The sequence below is a fragment of the Phyllopteryx taeniolatus genome, chromosome 4, assembly GCF_024500385.1.
Source record: "Phyllopteryx taeniolatus isolate TA_2022b chromosome 4, UOR_Ptae_1.2, whole genome shotgun sequence".
Lineage (NCBI taxonomy): Eukaryota > Metazoa > Chordata > Actinopteri > Syngnathiformes > Syngnathidae > Phyllopteryx > Phyllopteryx taeniolatus.
This window is the reverse complement of record NC_084505.1, coordinates 18,173,099-18,187,092: the sequence shown is the minus strand read 5'-3', so window position 1 is coordinate 18,187,092 and position 13,994 is coordinate 18,173,099. Positions and strand designations below refer to the sequence as shown.

Here is a 13,994-nt window from a genome sequence, read left to right as displayed (position 1 = left end):
AATAATAATCTGTAAAACAGTCAAATGATATCGTATACTTAATCATTTGGTTTAGTTCTATGCCGGTGCAGCAAAGTTTGTCTTTACGTAGTGCAAAAAAGGCTGGGGACCGACCGCTGCCCTACAGAACGGCACCAAATCAGCTGGATCACTTGGTTCAGTTCATGAGGTGGCTAGTGTGCCGAAATAAATTGAGCAACAAGCGGGGCGATTGTAGGATCTGTGATTCAGGGGTTCTAAGCTCCCGGCCAGGGAAGATACATTTCACTGTTTTGTACATTTTAATCCAATTTTGATGAAAGAGAAGATAACACTTTTAGAAAAGTGAATAACCCATCAAATCAGATTAAGGTTAGTTCAGTGTTGAACCATAGCAAGAGGAATGGATTCGATTTATAAACAATTTTTGGGGGAAGGAACCCAGCCCCCTATAGAACAAAAAATACCTAAAATGGACCTTGGACTTATATATAGGAAATGCAATGCACAATATGTAAAACTAACAAATTGACTTTTGTGAATACTTGAATCAATACTGGCGGCACGGTGGACGACTGGTTAGAGCGTCAGCCTCACAGTTCTGAGGACCGGGGTTCAAATCCCTGCCCCGCCTGTGTGGAGTTTGCATCTTCTCCCCGTGCCTGCGTTGCGTTTCTCCGGGCACTCCGGTTTCCTCCCACAACCCAAAAAAATGGCATTAATTGGGGACTCTAAATTGCCCATAAGTGTGAATGTGAGTGTGAATGGTTGTTTGTATGTGCCCTGCGATTGGCTGGCAACCAGTTCAGGGTGTACCCCGCCTCCTGCCCGATGATAGCTGTGATGGGCTCCAGCACGCCCGCAACCCTGGTGAGAAGTGGCTCAGAAAATGGATGGATGGATGAATCAATACTAAATTAAATTTTCCTAATGAGAGTTAGAATATTCATGGGCATCCATCTTGTCTACAGCAAATTGGCTTTAATATTGTACTGTACACAACAGCTAGCTTCTCAATTCAGAGGACAGTGGTGCCATCTCTGACCATCTGAAACGTTTCCTAACTAGAAAAAAATGTCAAGTAAATACTACCTGACAACAAATGGTGAGCTATGACTAAATGCAGCAAAAATGAGGACTGGTAGTGTCTTGGTATTGGGTGCCAGAGGTTAAGAAGTGTTCCACAGATCCTGGTTTATGCCAGGTAATTAGGACCACGACTGTATATCACTGGAAGACAGCGTATTGCTCTGCAGATGGCATGCTCCGAGCCGAGTCGTACAGAGGTGGCACAAACCAATTATGAGGCAAGAAAGGCTGTATTTTTGTCATTAAAATATTACAAGTATGGTTATACATGTTTCTAGCTTGTTTTAAAAAGAGTAAAAATAACATTTTAAGGGTACTGTGATGCAATTTAGGAGTGTTGGAGCACCCCAAAAATGCGTATGTAGGTTACTACATAGTGGCTAAGGAGTGACTTCAAACAGATGTGCGCTCCACCAAACTCGCCTCATGGGTAACAACACGGGGGGGGGGTGCCCATGTGCGCCCCCCACCCCATGGTCACATGAAGTGGATGAAAGGCAACCAATGCCGCGGGGTATACTGTGCCGTAGACATTAACCCCTTCCTACCGCCTTAAACCCAGCCCTCTTCCTATAATGCAATGCAACACAACACGTGTTGTACCCACAAGTCACCTGACAACCAGTGTCACGTGACCCCCAAATCTTTTGTTACCCCTTCCACACGCTTTGAACACATTTAAGGCATGTTTCTAAGTATTCCTTGGTCCCAGTTTTCACTCTTGCTGTGAACAAATAGGAGACTGATGTATAACATCACTTTGAGGAAAGGAAAAGATCAAACTGTTACAAACATTTATAATCTCACAAAACACCACTTAGCGTAAATGTCACAAAAATGTATTTACTGTGCAATTCCTGGGGACTTTTATATATTTAAAAATACATCTAATATATACACATGGTGTCTAGGTGAAAGTAAATCATTGAGAAGAAAAAGGTTGTCATCAAATGTGGAGGTCAGAGGTCAGACAGTCTTAGCCAATCAAGCAGAGCGAGTGCCATCTCGAGTTTAATCAGATTTGAGACGTCTGCTGGTGGGTTCAAAGGTCAGTCAGCCAGGTCCTGTGATTGAAAGAATGTTGTCGCTAAGACAGACGACTACCTGTTCCACACCATTTGACGTGGACGTGCAGGAAAGACGCTGCTGCACAAGGGCCACGTTTCTTTTTTTAAATGGACACATCGACCTTGTCATATGTAGAATGTTTGCAAATGGAATTTGGGGAGTCATTTGTCAGTAATTTATAGAATAAAAAACAAAATGTTCATTTTACTTGAGATGGCTACCATTGCCAAGCTAGTTACAAAACCCTAGCGTCAATGTTTTGCATCCACTTAGCTGTTAGCTTGCTCATTAGCATTGACGTGCTGGTTTTAAGCCCCAAATTGAGAGGACCACAGAGTGCTTACTATCACTCTCTGTGAACTTTCAACTTTAAACCGGGATTCCCTGTCTGCCTGTAAACACGTAAAGTCTCTAAAGTGATTAGTGGTCATTAGCGTCCATTCATTCAGTGTGCTAACACGTGTCAACATAAAGTTAAACTGGATGCCATCTTGTCACCAATGACATTATATCAACAGATTAGCATGAAAAGTCACAACTTCATCCTAATTTACACACACACACACACACACATATCCATCCATCCATTTTCCATACCACTTATCCTCACTAGGGTCACGGGCGAGCTGGTGTGTATCCCAGCTGATTCTGGATGAGAGGCGGGGTACACCCTGAACTGGTCACCAGCCAATTGCAGGGCACATACTGGATCCATCCATCCATTTTCCATACCGTGTATCCTCACTAGGGTTGCGGGCTATATAGTATACATATTTAATTTTTTCTTGTTTATTTGACCTTGTATTTTCAGCCAGTATTCGTACTGTATGTACACTTATAAGAGAAATGTAAAGTAATAAGCAAGTGTATGTATATACCTAAGCGCACACAAATACACGCGTCTGTATGACAATTTCCCCAAAACATTTGAAAGAAAAATTATCTCAGACTAAAATGATACCCATGATTAGTAATAACTAGTAGCTGAAATTATGACCTTGAAGTGGTGACTTTTGTTTGGAGAATAACTCTACAAACAAAAAACCTTTCCTGAGTATACTTCAAATTAGTTGTACTTCTATTTTGCTGACGTTCTGACCAGGAAGTAGGACGTTTGTTAAAAATTCCATTAATAATTAAAAGGCCTCTGAGGCGTTAGCATGCTACATTAGCCTGAGCACACCCTCTGTCGACCAAACATTAGCATTACGTGCTGTGGATCATTTCAGTGTTTTTAATATGTATACTGTAATCAGAATTGGAATTGTACCCTTCGACATAAAATGTTTCACATAACTTAATGGCTTGCCCAAATTATTTTACCTCAAGTTAACCGGTTTACCTTTTTGCAGTTTTGCTGTTACAGGTAAGAAGAGAAGTTAAGATGAAATATCACTAATCGGATACATTTTTTATTCCCAACCTATTTTGTAATGATTCGCATATTTTCTGTCAGGCGATCGCCCGAAGACTAGAAGGCTATGAAGGTTAGGGGCATAGATCTGATTGGGTAGCGAGGACACGCCCCTTTTGTATTGCATGCCTATGGTGACGCGAAGATAGGAACGTAATACAGGGTGATTGAAAAGTAACTCCCTATTTTAAAATGCTTATAATTTATTAATATGTTGTAATATTTTGTGTATGTTCCATGATTAAAGGAGCAAGTCTATTCTACCAAACCAACGACTTTGGAAGAACTTGAAGGGCGAATACGGGAAGTTATGTCTTCCATCCCACAAGAGTTCCTTGTGAAATCAGTTAATGCGGTTCCCAAGCGGCTTGAGAAACTGGTGGCTAATGCTTGGCGCCCATATCCAATTTTAAATAAAACTCCATGCAATACACTTTCTTCTCATGTTCATTTCTTGTAAGAATTATAGTTCAGAAATAAATTACAAGTACTTTAAAATAGGGCGTTACTTTTCAATCACGCGATAGTTAGCAGTTGTAAAACCTTTATTTTCCCGAATGATATGTATTGATAGTACACGCTTTGGCATTGACAAAAAAAGTCGGTTGAGAAATGATCAAGTTGTGACATATTGTCAATGTCCATGCATTGGCTTTGATGAGAACATCGACCTCACCAACGTGGCCGCCACGTAGGCACGGTTAGCCGGGATGGTACAGCGCACTGGCGTATCTAGTGTTCATATCTATGTTTAAGGGTCCTTCCGGGGTCCTTTCTTCCTGCCCGCGACGCCTTTCTGACTTCCGAGTCGTCCAGACGCTCTCGAAACGGGCGAGAAAAGGTGAAATACCGCCGAGGAGGTCGCTATGATGGTCGGGAAGACGAGTGCCATCGCGGCGGGCGTGTGCGGGGCTCTCTTCGTCGGATATTGCATTTATTTTGACCGCAAGAGACGCAGCGACCCCAACTTCAAGAACAGGCTGCGAGAACGTGAGTGCTGCTCGGCTGACCTCGTCCTTCCTCAACTTTGGCTCATGTCCGCTCCATTTGGGCACGGTTTTATTCGACCGACTGAGATATATGCTAATATAAGTGCATGCTATGCGATGTGACCCGGAGAGATTGCATCTGAGGCCCTCGAGCCAAGCTCCCTTCACTTTTCCGACATTTAAAGCTTTCTGTGACGTCTCTGCGGCTCTGACGGCATTGTGGCCCACACGGGGCTGTTCGGGCGCATTCTGCTGCCGGTCGGCAAACATTCGGCACCGGTTAGAGTGGACATTTCTTCCTTCAAACGTGAACGTTGAGCAACGACGGCAGCTTCAGCGACGATTCAAGTTGGGAGTCCCAACAAACGCACGATGGCGTCATCAGCACGAGCATGATCCCTGCGTAAATGCTGCTAGGCCAAAATAAATCAAAACTAAATCCCGCTTGGCCAACTTGGATTTTAGTTTTCAAAGATGGCAAAAGCGACGTTGTTGCCAAGCTACCTGACACATCATGCTACGTGTTACATCGCAAACTATCTGAAACATGTTACCATAGTCATGTTTAGGGATGGGTGTCGTTAAGATTTTAATATACTACAATGTATTATTATTATTATTATTATTTTTAATATAAACCTGATAACTAAACTTGTCCTGTTCAGCTGCGTGGCCATGCAGAATGGTGGATCTTTATGCCTTTTTAATCCATCCATTTTCCATACCGCTTATCCTCACTAGGGTCGAGGGCGTGCTCGAGCATAACCCAGCTATCTTCGGGCGAGAGGAAGGGTACACGCTGAACTGGTCGCCAGCCAATCGCAGGGCACATATAAACAAACAAACATATATACAAACAACAACCATTTGCACTCACTTTCACAGCTCCGGAGTAAAAAGGTGCAAAATAGCATGCATTCAACTTAAATAAATAGAAAGTAAAGTTTGGTTTGTCCAATACAGTTAACAGAGCCGTGAAGGGTGGAGCTTATCGATATTCCGATGTTTTAATGGTGGTTAGTTGATATGTGCCCTGAGATTGGCTGGCAACCAGTTCAGGGTGTACCCCGCCTCTCGCCCGAAGATAGCTGGGATAGGCTCCAGCACGCCCGCGACCCTAGTGAGGATAAAGCGGTATAGAAAATGAATGGATGGTTGAATTCCAAGGCTCTGTACCTATCCCTAGTCATGTTGTCTGAATCATGTTACCCGAGTCATGCTGTTTCAAAAATGTTGCCTGGAACATGCTTTCTGAAACATGCTATTTGCAACATCAATCCGAAAAATGCTACTAAACATGTAAGCCAAAGCATGCTACCTGAAGCGCCACACGTTTTTTTTTTTTTTTTTTTTTAATGTAATGCATTTATTGTACTTGGGTCACATGCTGTGCACAGCACATTGGCTAGATGTTAATATAGCTGCTGAATTGACAGCCAAGATTGTAGCTTGTCATCTTGAAGCTCTTAAACTAGCGTAGCATAAAGATGCTAACTGGCCGTTGTTATTGTTTCAGGGAGGAAGAAGCAGAAGGTGGCAAAAGAGCGAGCTGGGATGGCCAAGGTGACTTGCCTTTTTCTATTTTATACAAGACGTAGTAAAAAAGTCATGAACCAAATTGAATTTAACTTATTGTTAATTAGTATATTGAAAATTTCACATTTGTAGGTTCTTTTTTCTCTCCTTTTTTTTTTTTAAGCCTGTCATCTTCCTGTCAGCCATTTGGGAAATGACATTGTTGTTGGATGCCCCTCAGAAGCCCTTATTTCTTTTTGACTGCCCAGCGTAGACATATGACACCGATAACGTGTGTGCCTGCGTGTGTGTATGCGCTTTGTTTGAACCCTGAGCAGCTTCCTGACCTTAAAGACTCTGAAGCAGTCCAGAAGTTTTTCCTTGAGGAGATCCAGTTGGGGGAGGAGCTTCTGGCCCAAGGTAACAACGGCAACAGTTGTGACACGGTGTTTGTCAGTTTGCTTACCATGATTGATCTCATGCCGGCGACACACTCGTCCATTTTTTTTCTAGGCGACTACGAGAAGGGCGTGGACCACCTGACCAACGCCATCGCTGTCTGCGGACAACCTCAGCAGCTCCTGCAGGTTCTCCAGCAAACGCTGCCGCCGCCCGTCTTCCAGATGCTGCTCACCAAGCTGCCCACCATCAGCCAGGTGCCATGACAATGCCCTCACGTGTGGGCAACCCACTTCAAAACAAGCAGCAGTTTGGCAAATAGTGAACAATTGTTCAAAAAGAAGCTTCAGGCTGTTTACTGTCAAATTAAACATAAAACAAAGAGAATTACATGTTGTGTATTTAAAACAGCCAAACCACTTTGCCTTAAGAATGCCTCATATATATATCAGAAAACAAAATTGACGGGCTAATAATTAGCATCAAGAGTTACGGTGTTCCAATTCTTTAAGCGACTCATATTTGAACACAAACGATAGAGCAACACATTTATACATACATTTATACATATATTCTTTATCCTCTACGAAAACCAGATGATAATATTGCAGCTTAGTGAATCACTGAGAATAGTGGCTCTTCTTCGTTTGTCCGTATGACTGTATTATACTGCACCCCCCCCCCCCCCCCCCCCCCAAAGTTGGCCAAGGCAGGGACACTGGAAGAAGCAACACAATGAATTGAATTATAGCAAAATCGTGATGCACAAACTGTTTAATTCTTTTACAGCCTATTTGATTATCTTATGACTCTGTTTTTATAAAGTACAATTCATTCTTTTGAGACTCTTCACTGATGTCCAATTTGTGTGTGTATTATAGCGTATTGTGAGTGCACAAAGCCTGAGCGAGGACGACATCGAGTGAAGAGCGCGTCACGGCCAGCTACGGCTTTCTCTTCTTCCAGCATTGCAGCACCCGATTGGTCGATTGATTGATTGATTGATGGACGGCCAGTCAGGAACCTTCTGTGACTATTTATTGTTTTGTCTTGTGTTCTTCTCTTAGACTTTTTACTAAATGTTTTCGTCATCCCGCAGAGGAAACATAAAAGTGGGAACAAACTGCGACTTTGTCTTTTGTGACTCGACCGTTTACAAATAATCATGTCTTGTGTGTCATTTTCATATAATTTGATCAGTCATGGTAAAGACACTTGTGTAAAAAAAAAAAAAAAAAAAAAAATAGAATGGTAAAAACACAACAAAATTCAAATTTTGCAATTTTCTGATGCCACCTTGTTTTTATAGTGTAAATGTCTCTCATGCTGAAACAGCAAGGCTTAGTCCTATTTTCAAAAAGTTGTTGATTTTGATTTTTAGGCATTCATTGGAAAGGCAATCCTTATTGACTGTGTTTGTGTGTGTGTGTGTGTGTGTATGTATGCATGTATATTTGTATAGATTATATATATATATATATATATATATATATGTATGTATGTATATATGCGTGTGTTGTCTCAGCTGGTGTAGTGGTGCATTCACCTGACTTTGACAAAAAAAAAAAATAATAATTCAAAGAAAAATCTGCTCAAACTAAAACGATATCCACTAGTCCTGCAATAATAACTAGAAGCTGAAATTAGGACATTGAAGGGGTGACTTTTGTCATATATAAAGTTATTCCTGAGTATACTTCAAATTAGTTGTACTTCTATTTTGCGGAAGGTCTGACCAGGAAGTAGTACATGTTCGTTCAAGTCTGCAAGTATTTGAATTATTATTATTTACTTTTTTTTTTTTTTTTTTTGGGGGGGGGGGGGGGGGGGGGTCAGCCGGAAGTAGCGCGCCCGCGTTCAAAGGCTGTGCGCACTAGAACGCCCCCGGCCCCCCCCCCCCCACCACCCCGAGGACCAGAGGAAAAAGAAAGTCGCTTTTTTTTTCTTCCCGCCACTGAGCCGGAAAATGACGGTTTTTCCAACACGAAGGCTTAAGTCTTAGCAATATTTCTATTATGTATTGTATTTTTTTTCCAACTTCATTTTACTGACAAAACTATGACGAGAACGACTTGTTTCCCTGCTACGCTAATTCCAGGTAAGAATAGAATATATTATTATTATTATTCACACATAATTTAGGGGATGTAGTTAAAGTTCGTGCGAGAACGTTGACATTTGTGTAACATTAACATCTGCAGTCCCATAATATTTACACTCGGGGCACACTTAATTCGGTATACCAAACCGAATAATGATAATAAAGAACGTGCCTTTAAAAGATTGACAGTGTCCGAGAGATGTAAAAAAAATAGATCATCAGCAGACTGATTATGTTTGTGTTTTCACAAAACAAGACATTTGCAAACGTCTGCTTTTACTTTGGAAAGCAATGATCAACATCTTTGCAGATTTTCCGTCATAATTGAATAATAATCCATTTATGTTTGTGCATTTTCTGCACTGTCAATTTTAAAAATTGTTCTGGGTTTTTTTTCCCCTTTTGTTTTGTGTTATTGATAAAGGGATGGAAATTCAAAGTCTTCCTTTTGTCCGATTCATCGCAAACAAATTATTGACAGATTAATTGATTCTTAAAATAATCATTAGTTTCAAACATAGTGAGTAAACATCAAGTGGCCGGAAAAATAAATACTCAAGTCAAGTACAGAGAGCTGCAAAATCTACTTTAGAACAGTAACAAAGTATTTGCACTTGGGTACTTCCCACTAGTGTGTGTGTGTGTGTGTGTGCATGCTTGTGTGTGTAGTGGCGAAAGCAGTGATGTCATGCCGCACATGTGACATTCCACACGCGCGGGAAAAAAGTGTCGACTACGTGACGACAAGTGAGCAGCCGCCGAGTGACTTCATCCACACAAATGTGAAAATGGAGTCCTGTCGTCCAACAGTCCTCGCCGCTTCCTGTCTAGACTTTTTTCGCTTTCCGTCTTTGTTTGTTTGGGATGCCAAGCGCAGAGGTATGGTAAGGCAGGTAAAGGTGCGGCGCTGGGCACGGCGCCGTGTGCTGATTGGTGGACAGAGAACAATCACTTCCCGAATAGGAAGAAAAAGCCGAAGAATTCAAGCTGAAAGCGACGATAAACGGGGCCCTCATGCCCCCTTTTTCATGGCCAATCATCCAAATGATCATTGAACTTTGATGCCATCTTCACCAATGCACTGCAAAATCGGGCAACTAGGCATCGCCCATCTATTGTGGATAGCTGCTTCTGATTAGGCCGCACGGTGGATGACTGGTGAGCACATCTGCCTCAGCGTTCTGAGGACCCGGTTTCAAATCCGGCGTCGCCTGCGTGGAGTTTGTATGTTCTGCGTGGGTTTTCTCCGGGTACTCCGGTTTCCTCCCACATCTCCAAAACATCCATGGTAGGTTCAATTGAAGACTCTATATTGCCCGTAGGTGTGAATGTGTTTGTTTTAAAACCCTACATTGAAACCTTAATCGTTTTGAAACCCACATTTGAAATCCTAACCCTGTTTTAAATACACACATTGAAACCCCAACTGTTTTTAAACGCCTAATTTGAAACCCTAAACTAGTTTTGAAACCCAAATATGAAACCCTGAAACTCTCTTTAAACCCCAATTTGAAATCCTATCCCTGTTTTGAAATCTTACTCCAAAACCCTAACCCTGTTTTAAAACCCTACTTTGAAACCTTAATCGTATCAAAACCCTAATTTGAAACCCTAACTCTGTTTTGAAACCCTAACCCTGTTTTGAAATGATACTTTGAAACCCTAAGCCTGTTTCGAAACCCTAATTTGAAACCCTAACCCTGTTTTGAAACCCTGAGTTGAATCCCAAACCGTTTTGAAACACTGTTTTGAAACTAATTTGAAACCCTAATCCTCTTTTGAAACCATAGGTTGACACCGTTACCCTGTTTTCAAACCCTAACCCTGTTTTGAAACCATACTTTTAAACCCTAGCCCTGTTTTGAAACACTAACCTTAATTGGAAACCCTAACTCTGTTTTGAAATCCTATTTTAAAACCCTGTTTGAACCCTAACCCTGTTTTTAAACCCATTTTTGAAACCTTTACCCTGTTTTCAAACCCTAAACCAGTTTTGAAACCCTAACCCTGTTTTGAAACCCTAAAACTCTCTTTAAAACCCTACTTTGAAACCCTAATCGTTTTGAAACCCTAATTTGAAACTCTAACATTGTTTTGAAAACACACTTTGAAACCCCAACCCTGTTTTGAAACCCTAAACCCTTTTTTTGAAACCATGATTTCAAGCCCTATCCTATGTTTCGAAACCCTGATTTGAAACCCTAACCCTGGCACATAAAATCATGTGTCGAATGGTGAAACTGGTGTTGGGAGCTGATTTTTCAAATTGACCTTAAAATGGCCACTTCAATGCAAAATGACTGACTTCCTGTTCCGTTTGGTATACGGCTCGTATATTTTGGTGCGTCCTGTTATGATGGACATGTATAGTGGACCCCCGCGAATAGCGGATTTTAATGTGGCTTAATTTTGTTTATTTGATTTTAGTTTAGCCTTTTTTTTTTAATCTTCGTTTCGCTCTTGGACGATGACATGTTGTCTTTCACTCAGTTGATCCGAAATGAACAACAGCAGTTGGTCTCTGGTCTCCGACTTGGTGGACTACGACTTGGTGGACTACGAGGTGTCTCCGGAGGACATCCCAGACGCCACGCGCGGCCCCGCCTTCCTGGCGGCTAGCGTGGTGATCGCGGCATCGCTAGTCAGCATCATGGCGGTGTGCGGCGTGGGAAATTGCGCCTTCATCATCGGTCTTCTTCGCTACAGGAGGCGTCGCGGCCTGACCGACCTCCTGATGGCCAACCTTGCTGTGTCCGACACCCTGGTGGCGGTCATCTGCTGCCCCCTGCTGTTGGACTACTACGTGATCAGTCGGCTGTCGTGGCGTCACGGATTGGTCGCTTGTGCAACCGTCAACTACCTAAGAACGCTGTCGCTACACGTGTCCACCAACGCGCTGCTCGCCATCGCCATAGACAGGTTGGTACAAATGTAGACATGTCGGTACAAGTTAATGAAACTGTAGCCAAGCCTGTAAAACCAGAGCCAGGTCCACCGCAGACCAGTCAGGACCACAATAAGGCCTATCAACTGGCGGAGACGTCAACGTAATGCCAATTCACCCAGAAATAGCCACGACGTCATGTCCTCCTGGGTGAAATCTGTGGAACGTTGCGGCGATGTCGCCGCGACGTCTCCTCAGTCTCCAGCAGATCTCGGAGATGTCGCAGAGAACTTGCGACGACCTCTCCCCAGTCACGGACGGAATTTGTCACGGCAACCTCTTTGAGATGTCTCCGAGAACTACAGAGATTTGCTCCAAAAGGTGTTCGAAAAAAATGAGCGTTTCAATTTACTGTGGCTCCCTGGCGACCCGACTCGTCTCCGCAACCGGCAGAGACTCGAATCGCCATCACGTCGCCAACTAGTCTCCAGACCAGTGAGACATAAGCCCTTAAGCCCCCAGCGGGGAAGCAACGCCAAATATGAAACTTCCTGTTATGTACAGTACCTACCACAACCAATCATGTACAAGTGTAATGTGAAGTCATGCAAATGTGGTGTTGTGTGTCGTGTCAACGTGTTCAGTTAAAGTGTGTTAATATGTTTGTGTTGTGTAAACGTGTCGTGTTAATGTGTGGAGTACAGTAATATGCTGTGCTCATGTGTTGTGTTAATGTTTTGTATTAATAAGTATGGTTTATGCTATTATGTTCCTGCATGTTTACGTGTGTATTGTGTAAACACGTTGCATCGTGGAGTGTGTTTTTATGTTGTGTTATATAGCGTGGTGTTAAATGGGCAGTGTTGTGCGTGAACGAGTTCAATGAACGATACTTCATCGTTTTTCAAATCCCCAAATATATCCGCGATTTACACGTTTTGCAAATCCCCAAATTATTTGCACGTTTTTCAAATCCCCAAATATATCCACGATTCACACATGTATTTTTCAAATCCACAAATATATCCGCTATTTACACGTTTTTCAAATCCACTAATAGCCGCAGTTTACACGTGTTTTTCCAGTCCACAAATTATTTGCAGGCGTTTTTAAAATTCACAAACATATCCGCAATTTACACGTGTTTTTTTTAATGTTGTGTGTGCATTTATCATGACTTATCATTTGTAAATATTCGATTTTGCTTGAAAGTGCGTTTGTGGATCAGCAGGCACACACATTTATTTTCGAGACTATGAACTACTAGTTCGTTTTTGGAATGGTGAACTTAACTTTGAACTAGTTTGCGTAGAAAACACTGTCAAGTACACCGATCGTGTGTTATGTTGACGTGTTGTGTTAGTGCTTTAATGTCTGTTGTGGTATTGTATGTTGTGCGAATATGTTATTGCGTGTCTGTGGTGTTATTGTGTTGCGTTACTGGATGTTGTGTAAATATATTGCGTTAAGGTGTTGACGTGTGGAGGTTGTGTTGTGTTCATGTGTATGTGGTGTGTGAATGAGTGTTGTTAACGTGCTGCGTTGTGTACGTGTAGGTACACTGCAATCGTGTGTTAACATGTGTTGCGTTGTGTGTGTTGAGGTACGCGGCAATCGTGCACCCCATGGTTCCTGGCCTGCCCCCCCGTACATGGTATTTTGTGCTGGTGGCAGTGTGGGGGGTTCCAGCTGTGATCTCCATCCCATCGGCCACAATGTCTTCGGAGATCGAGTACCCCCACGGGGCAGGCGGCGCCCCTAAAGCCTTCTGTGCTCAGATCTGGCCCGTGGACCAGCGAGTCTTGTACCGATCCTACTTCCTGCTGGTCTTGGTTCTGGAATTCTTGGTCCCGGTGTTCGTGATGGCGGCCTGCTACGCTCGTATCTCCAAGGAGCTTTGGTTCAAGAAGGTTCCGGGTTTCCAGACTTTGCAGATCCGCAAGCGTCTGCGTAAGCGTCGGCGGACGGTCCTGGTCCTGATCCTGGTCCTGCTGGCCTACGTTCTCTGCTGGACGCCCTACTATGGATTCTCCCTGCTCAGGGATTTCTACCCTACCGTCATCTCCAAGGACAGGAACGCCCTGGCGGTGTTCTACGTCATGGAGTGTGTGGCCATGAGTAATGGTGTCATCAACACACTTTGCTTCATCAGCGTCAGACACAAAGCCAGGAGCACCACAAAGTCCAAACGGTTCATTCCACCCCCGCTGGTCTACTTTGTGGCCCGCAAGTCCACAAGTGATGAGGCCCGAACCTCATCGCTCAGGGTCACAGAGGAGCTGGGAGGAGCAAGCACTAAGTAGCCCCGATGGTCCTGATGCGAGCTCCATCTCGCGCTGAAACTCCTGATAGTCCTGAAGGTCCTGGGAAGCGTTCAGGAGGACCAAGACCATCCTAACCTGATGCCCAAACACACCTCATCTGGCTTTACTCTCACCCTTCCGGATTAACCCTTCTCATCCTGTCTCTAATGGAGAACCCTGACATCTTGTAGAGAAAACTCATTTGGGCCGCTTGTGTTCGCGATCTTGTTCTTTCAGTCACAACCCACAGCTC

General features: G+C 43.2%; 2 protein-coding genes across 2 annotated transcripts; both read left to right on the top strand.

Annotated features, from left to right (window-relative positions):
• The first annotated feature begins 4,307 nt into the window (after positions 1-4,307).
• On the top strand, positions 4,308-7,577 carry tomm20b (translocase of outer mitochondrial membrane 20b). The gene is made up of 5 exons (XM_061770162.1): positions 4,308-4,540; positions 6,056-6,102; positions 6,393-6,474; positions 6,568-6,710; positions 7,335-7,577. Exons 1-5 carry the CDS (start codon positions 4,417-4,419, stop codon positions 7,377-7,379), a joined length of 441 nt encoding a protein of 146 aa, XP_061626146.1. The 5' UTR covers positions 4,308-4,416; the 3' UTR covers positions 7,380-7,577.
• Positions 7,578-11,054: 3,477 nt separating this feature from the next.
• Positions 11,055-13,942, top strand: prokr1a (prokineticin receptor 1a). Its single transcript, XM_061770930.1, has 2 exons — positions 11,055-11,473; positions 13,042-13,942. The coding sequence occupies exons 1-2, from the start codon at positions 11,055-11,057 to the stop codon at positions 13,739-13,741; spliced, it is 1,119 nt and encodes a 372-aa protein (XP_061626914.1). The 3' UTR covers positions 13,742-13,942.
• Positions 13,943-13,994: the final 52 nt, after the last annotated feature.

Bases quoted from the DNA above. Each gene is read 5' to 3' on its own strand.
- prokr1a (XM_061770930.1), top strand. From the start codon at position 11,055: ATGAACAACAGCAGTTGGTCTCTGGTCTCCGACTTGGTGGACTACGAC. The intron at 11,474-13,041 runs GTTGGTACAAAT...GTGTGTGTTGAG, and splicing joins CTCGCCATCGCCATAGACAG to GTACGCGGCAATCGTGCACC.
- tomm20b (XM_061770162.1), top strand. From the start codon at position 4,417: ATGATGGTCGGGAAGACGAGTGCCATCGCGGCGGGCGTGTGCGGGGCT. The intron at 4,541-6,055 runs GTGAGTGCTGCT...TTATTGTTTCAG, and splicing joins CAAGAACAGGCTGCGAGAAC to GGAGGAAGAAGCAGAAGGTG. The intron at 6,711-7,334 runs GTGCCATGACAA...TGTGTATTATAG, and splicing joins AGCTGCCCACCATCAGCCAG to CGTATTGTGAGTGCACAAAG.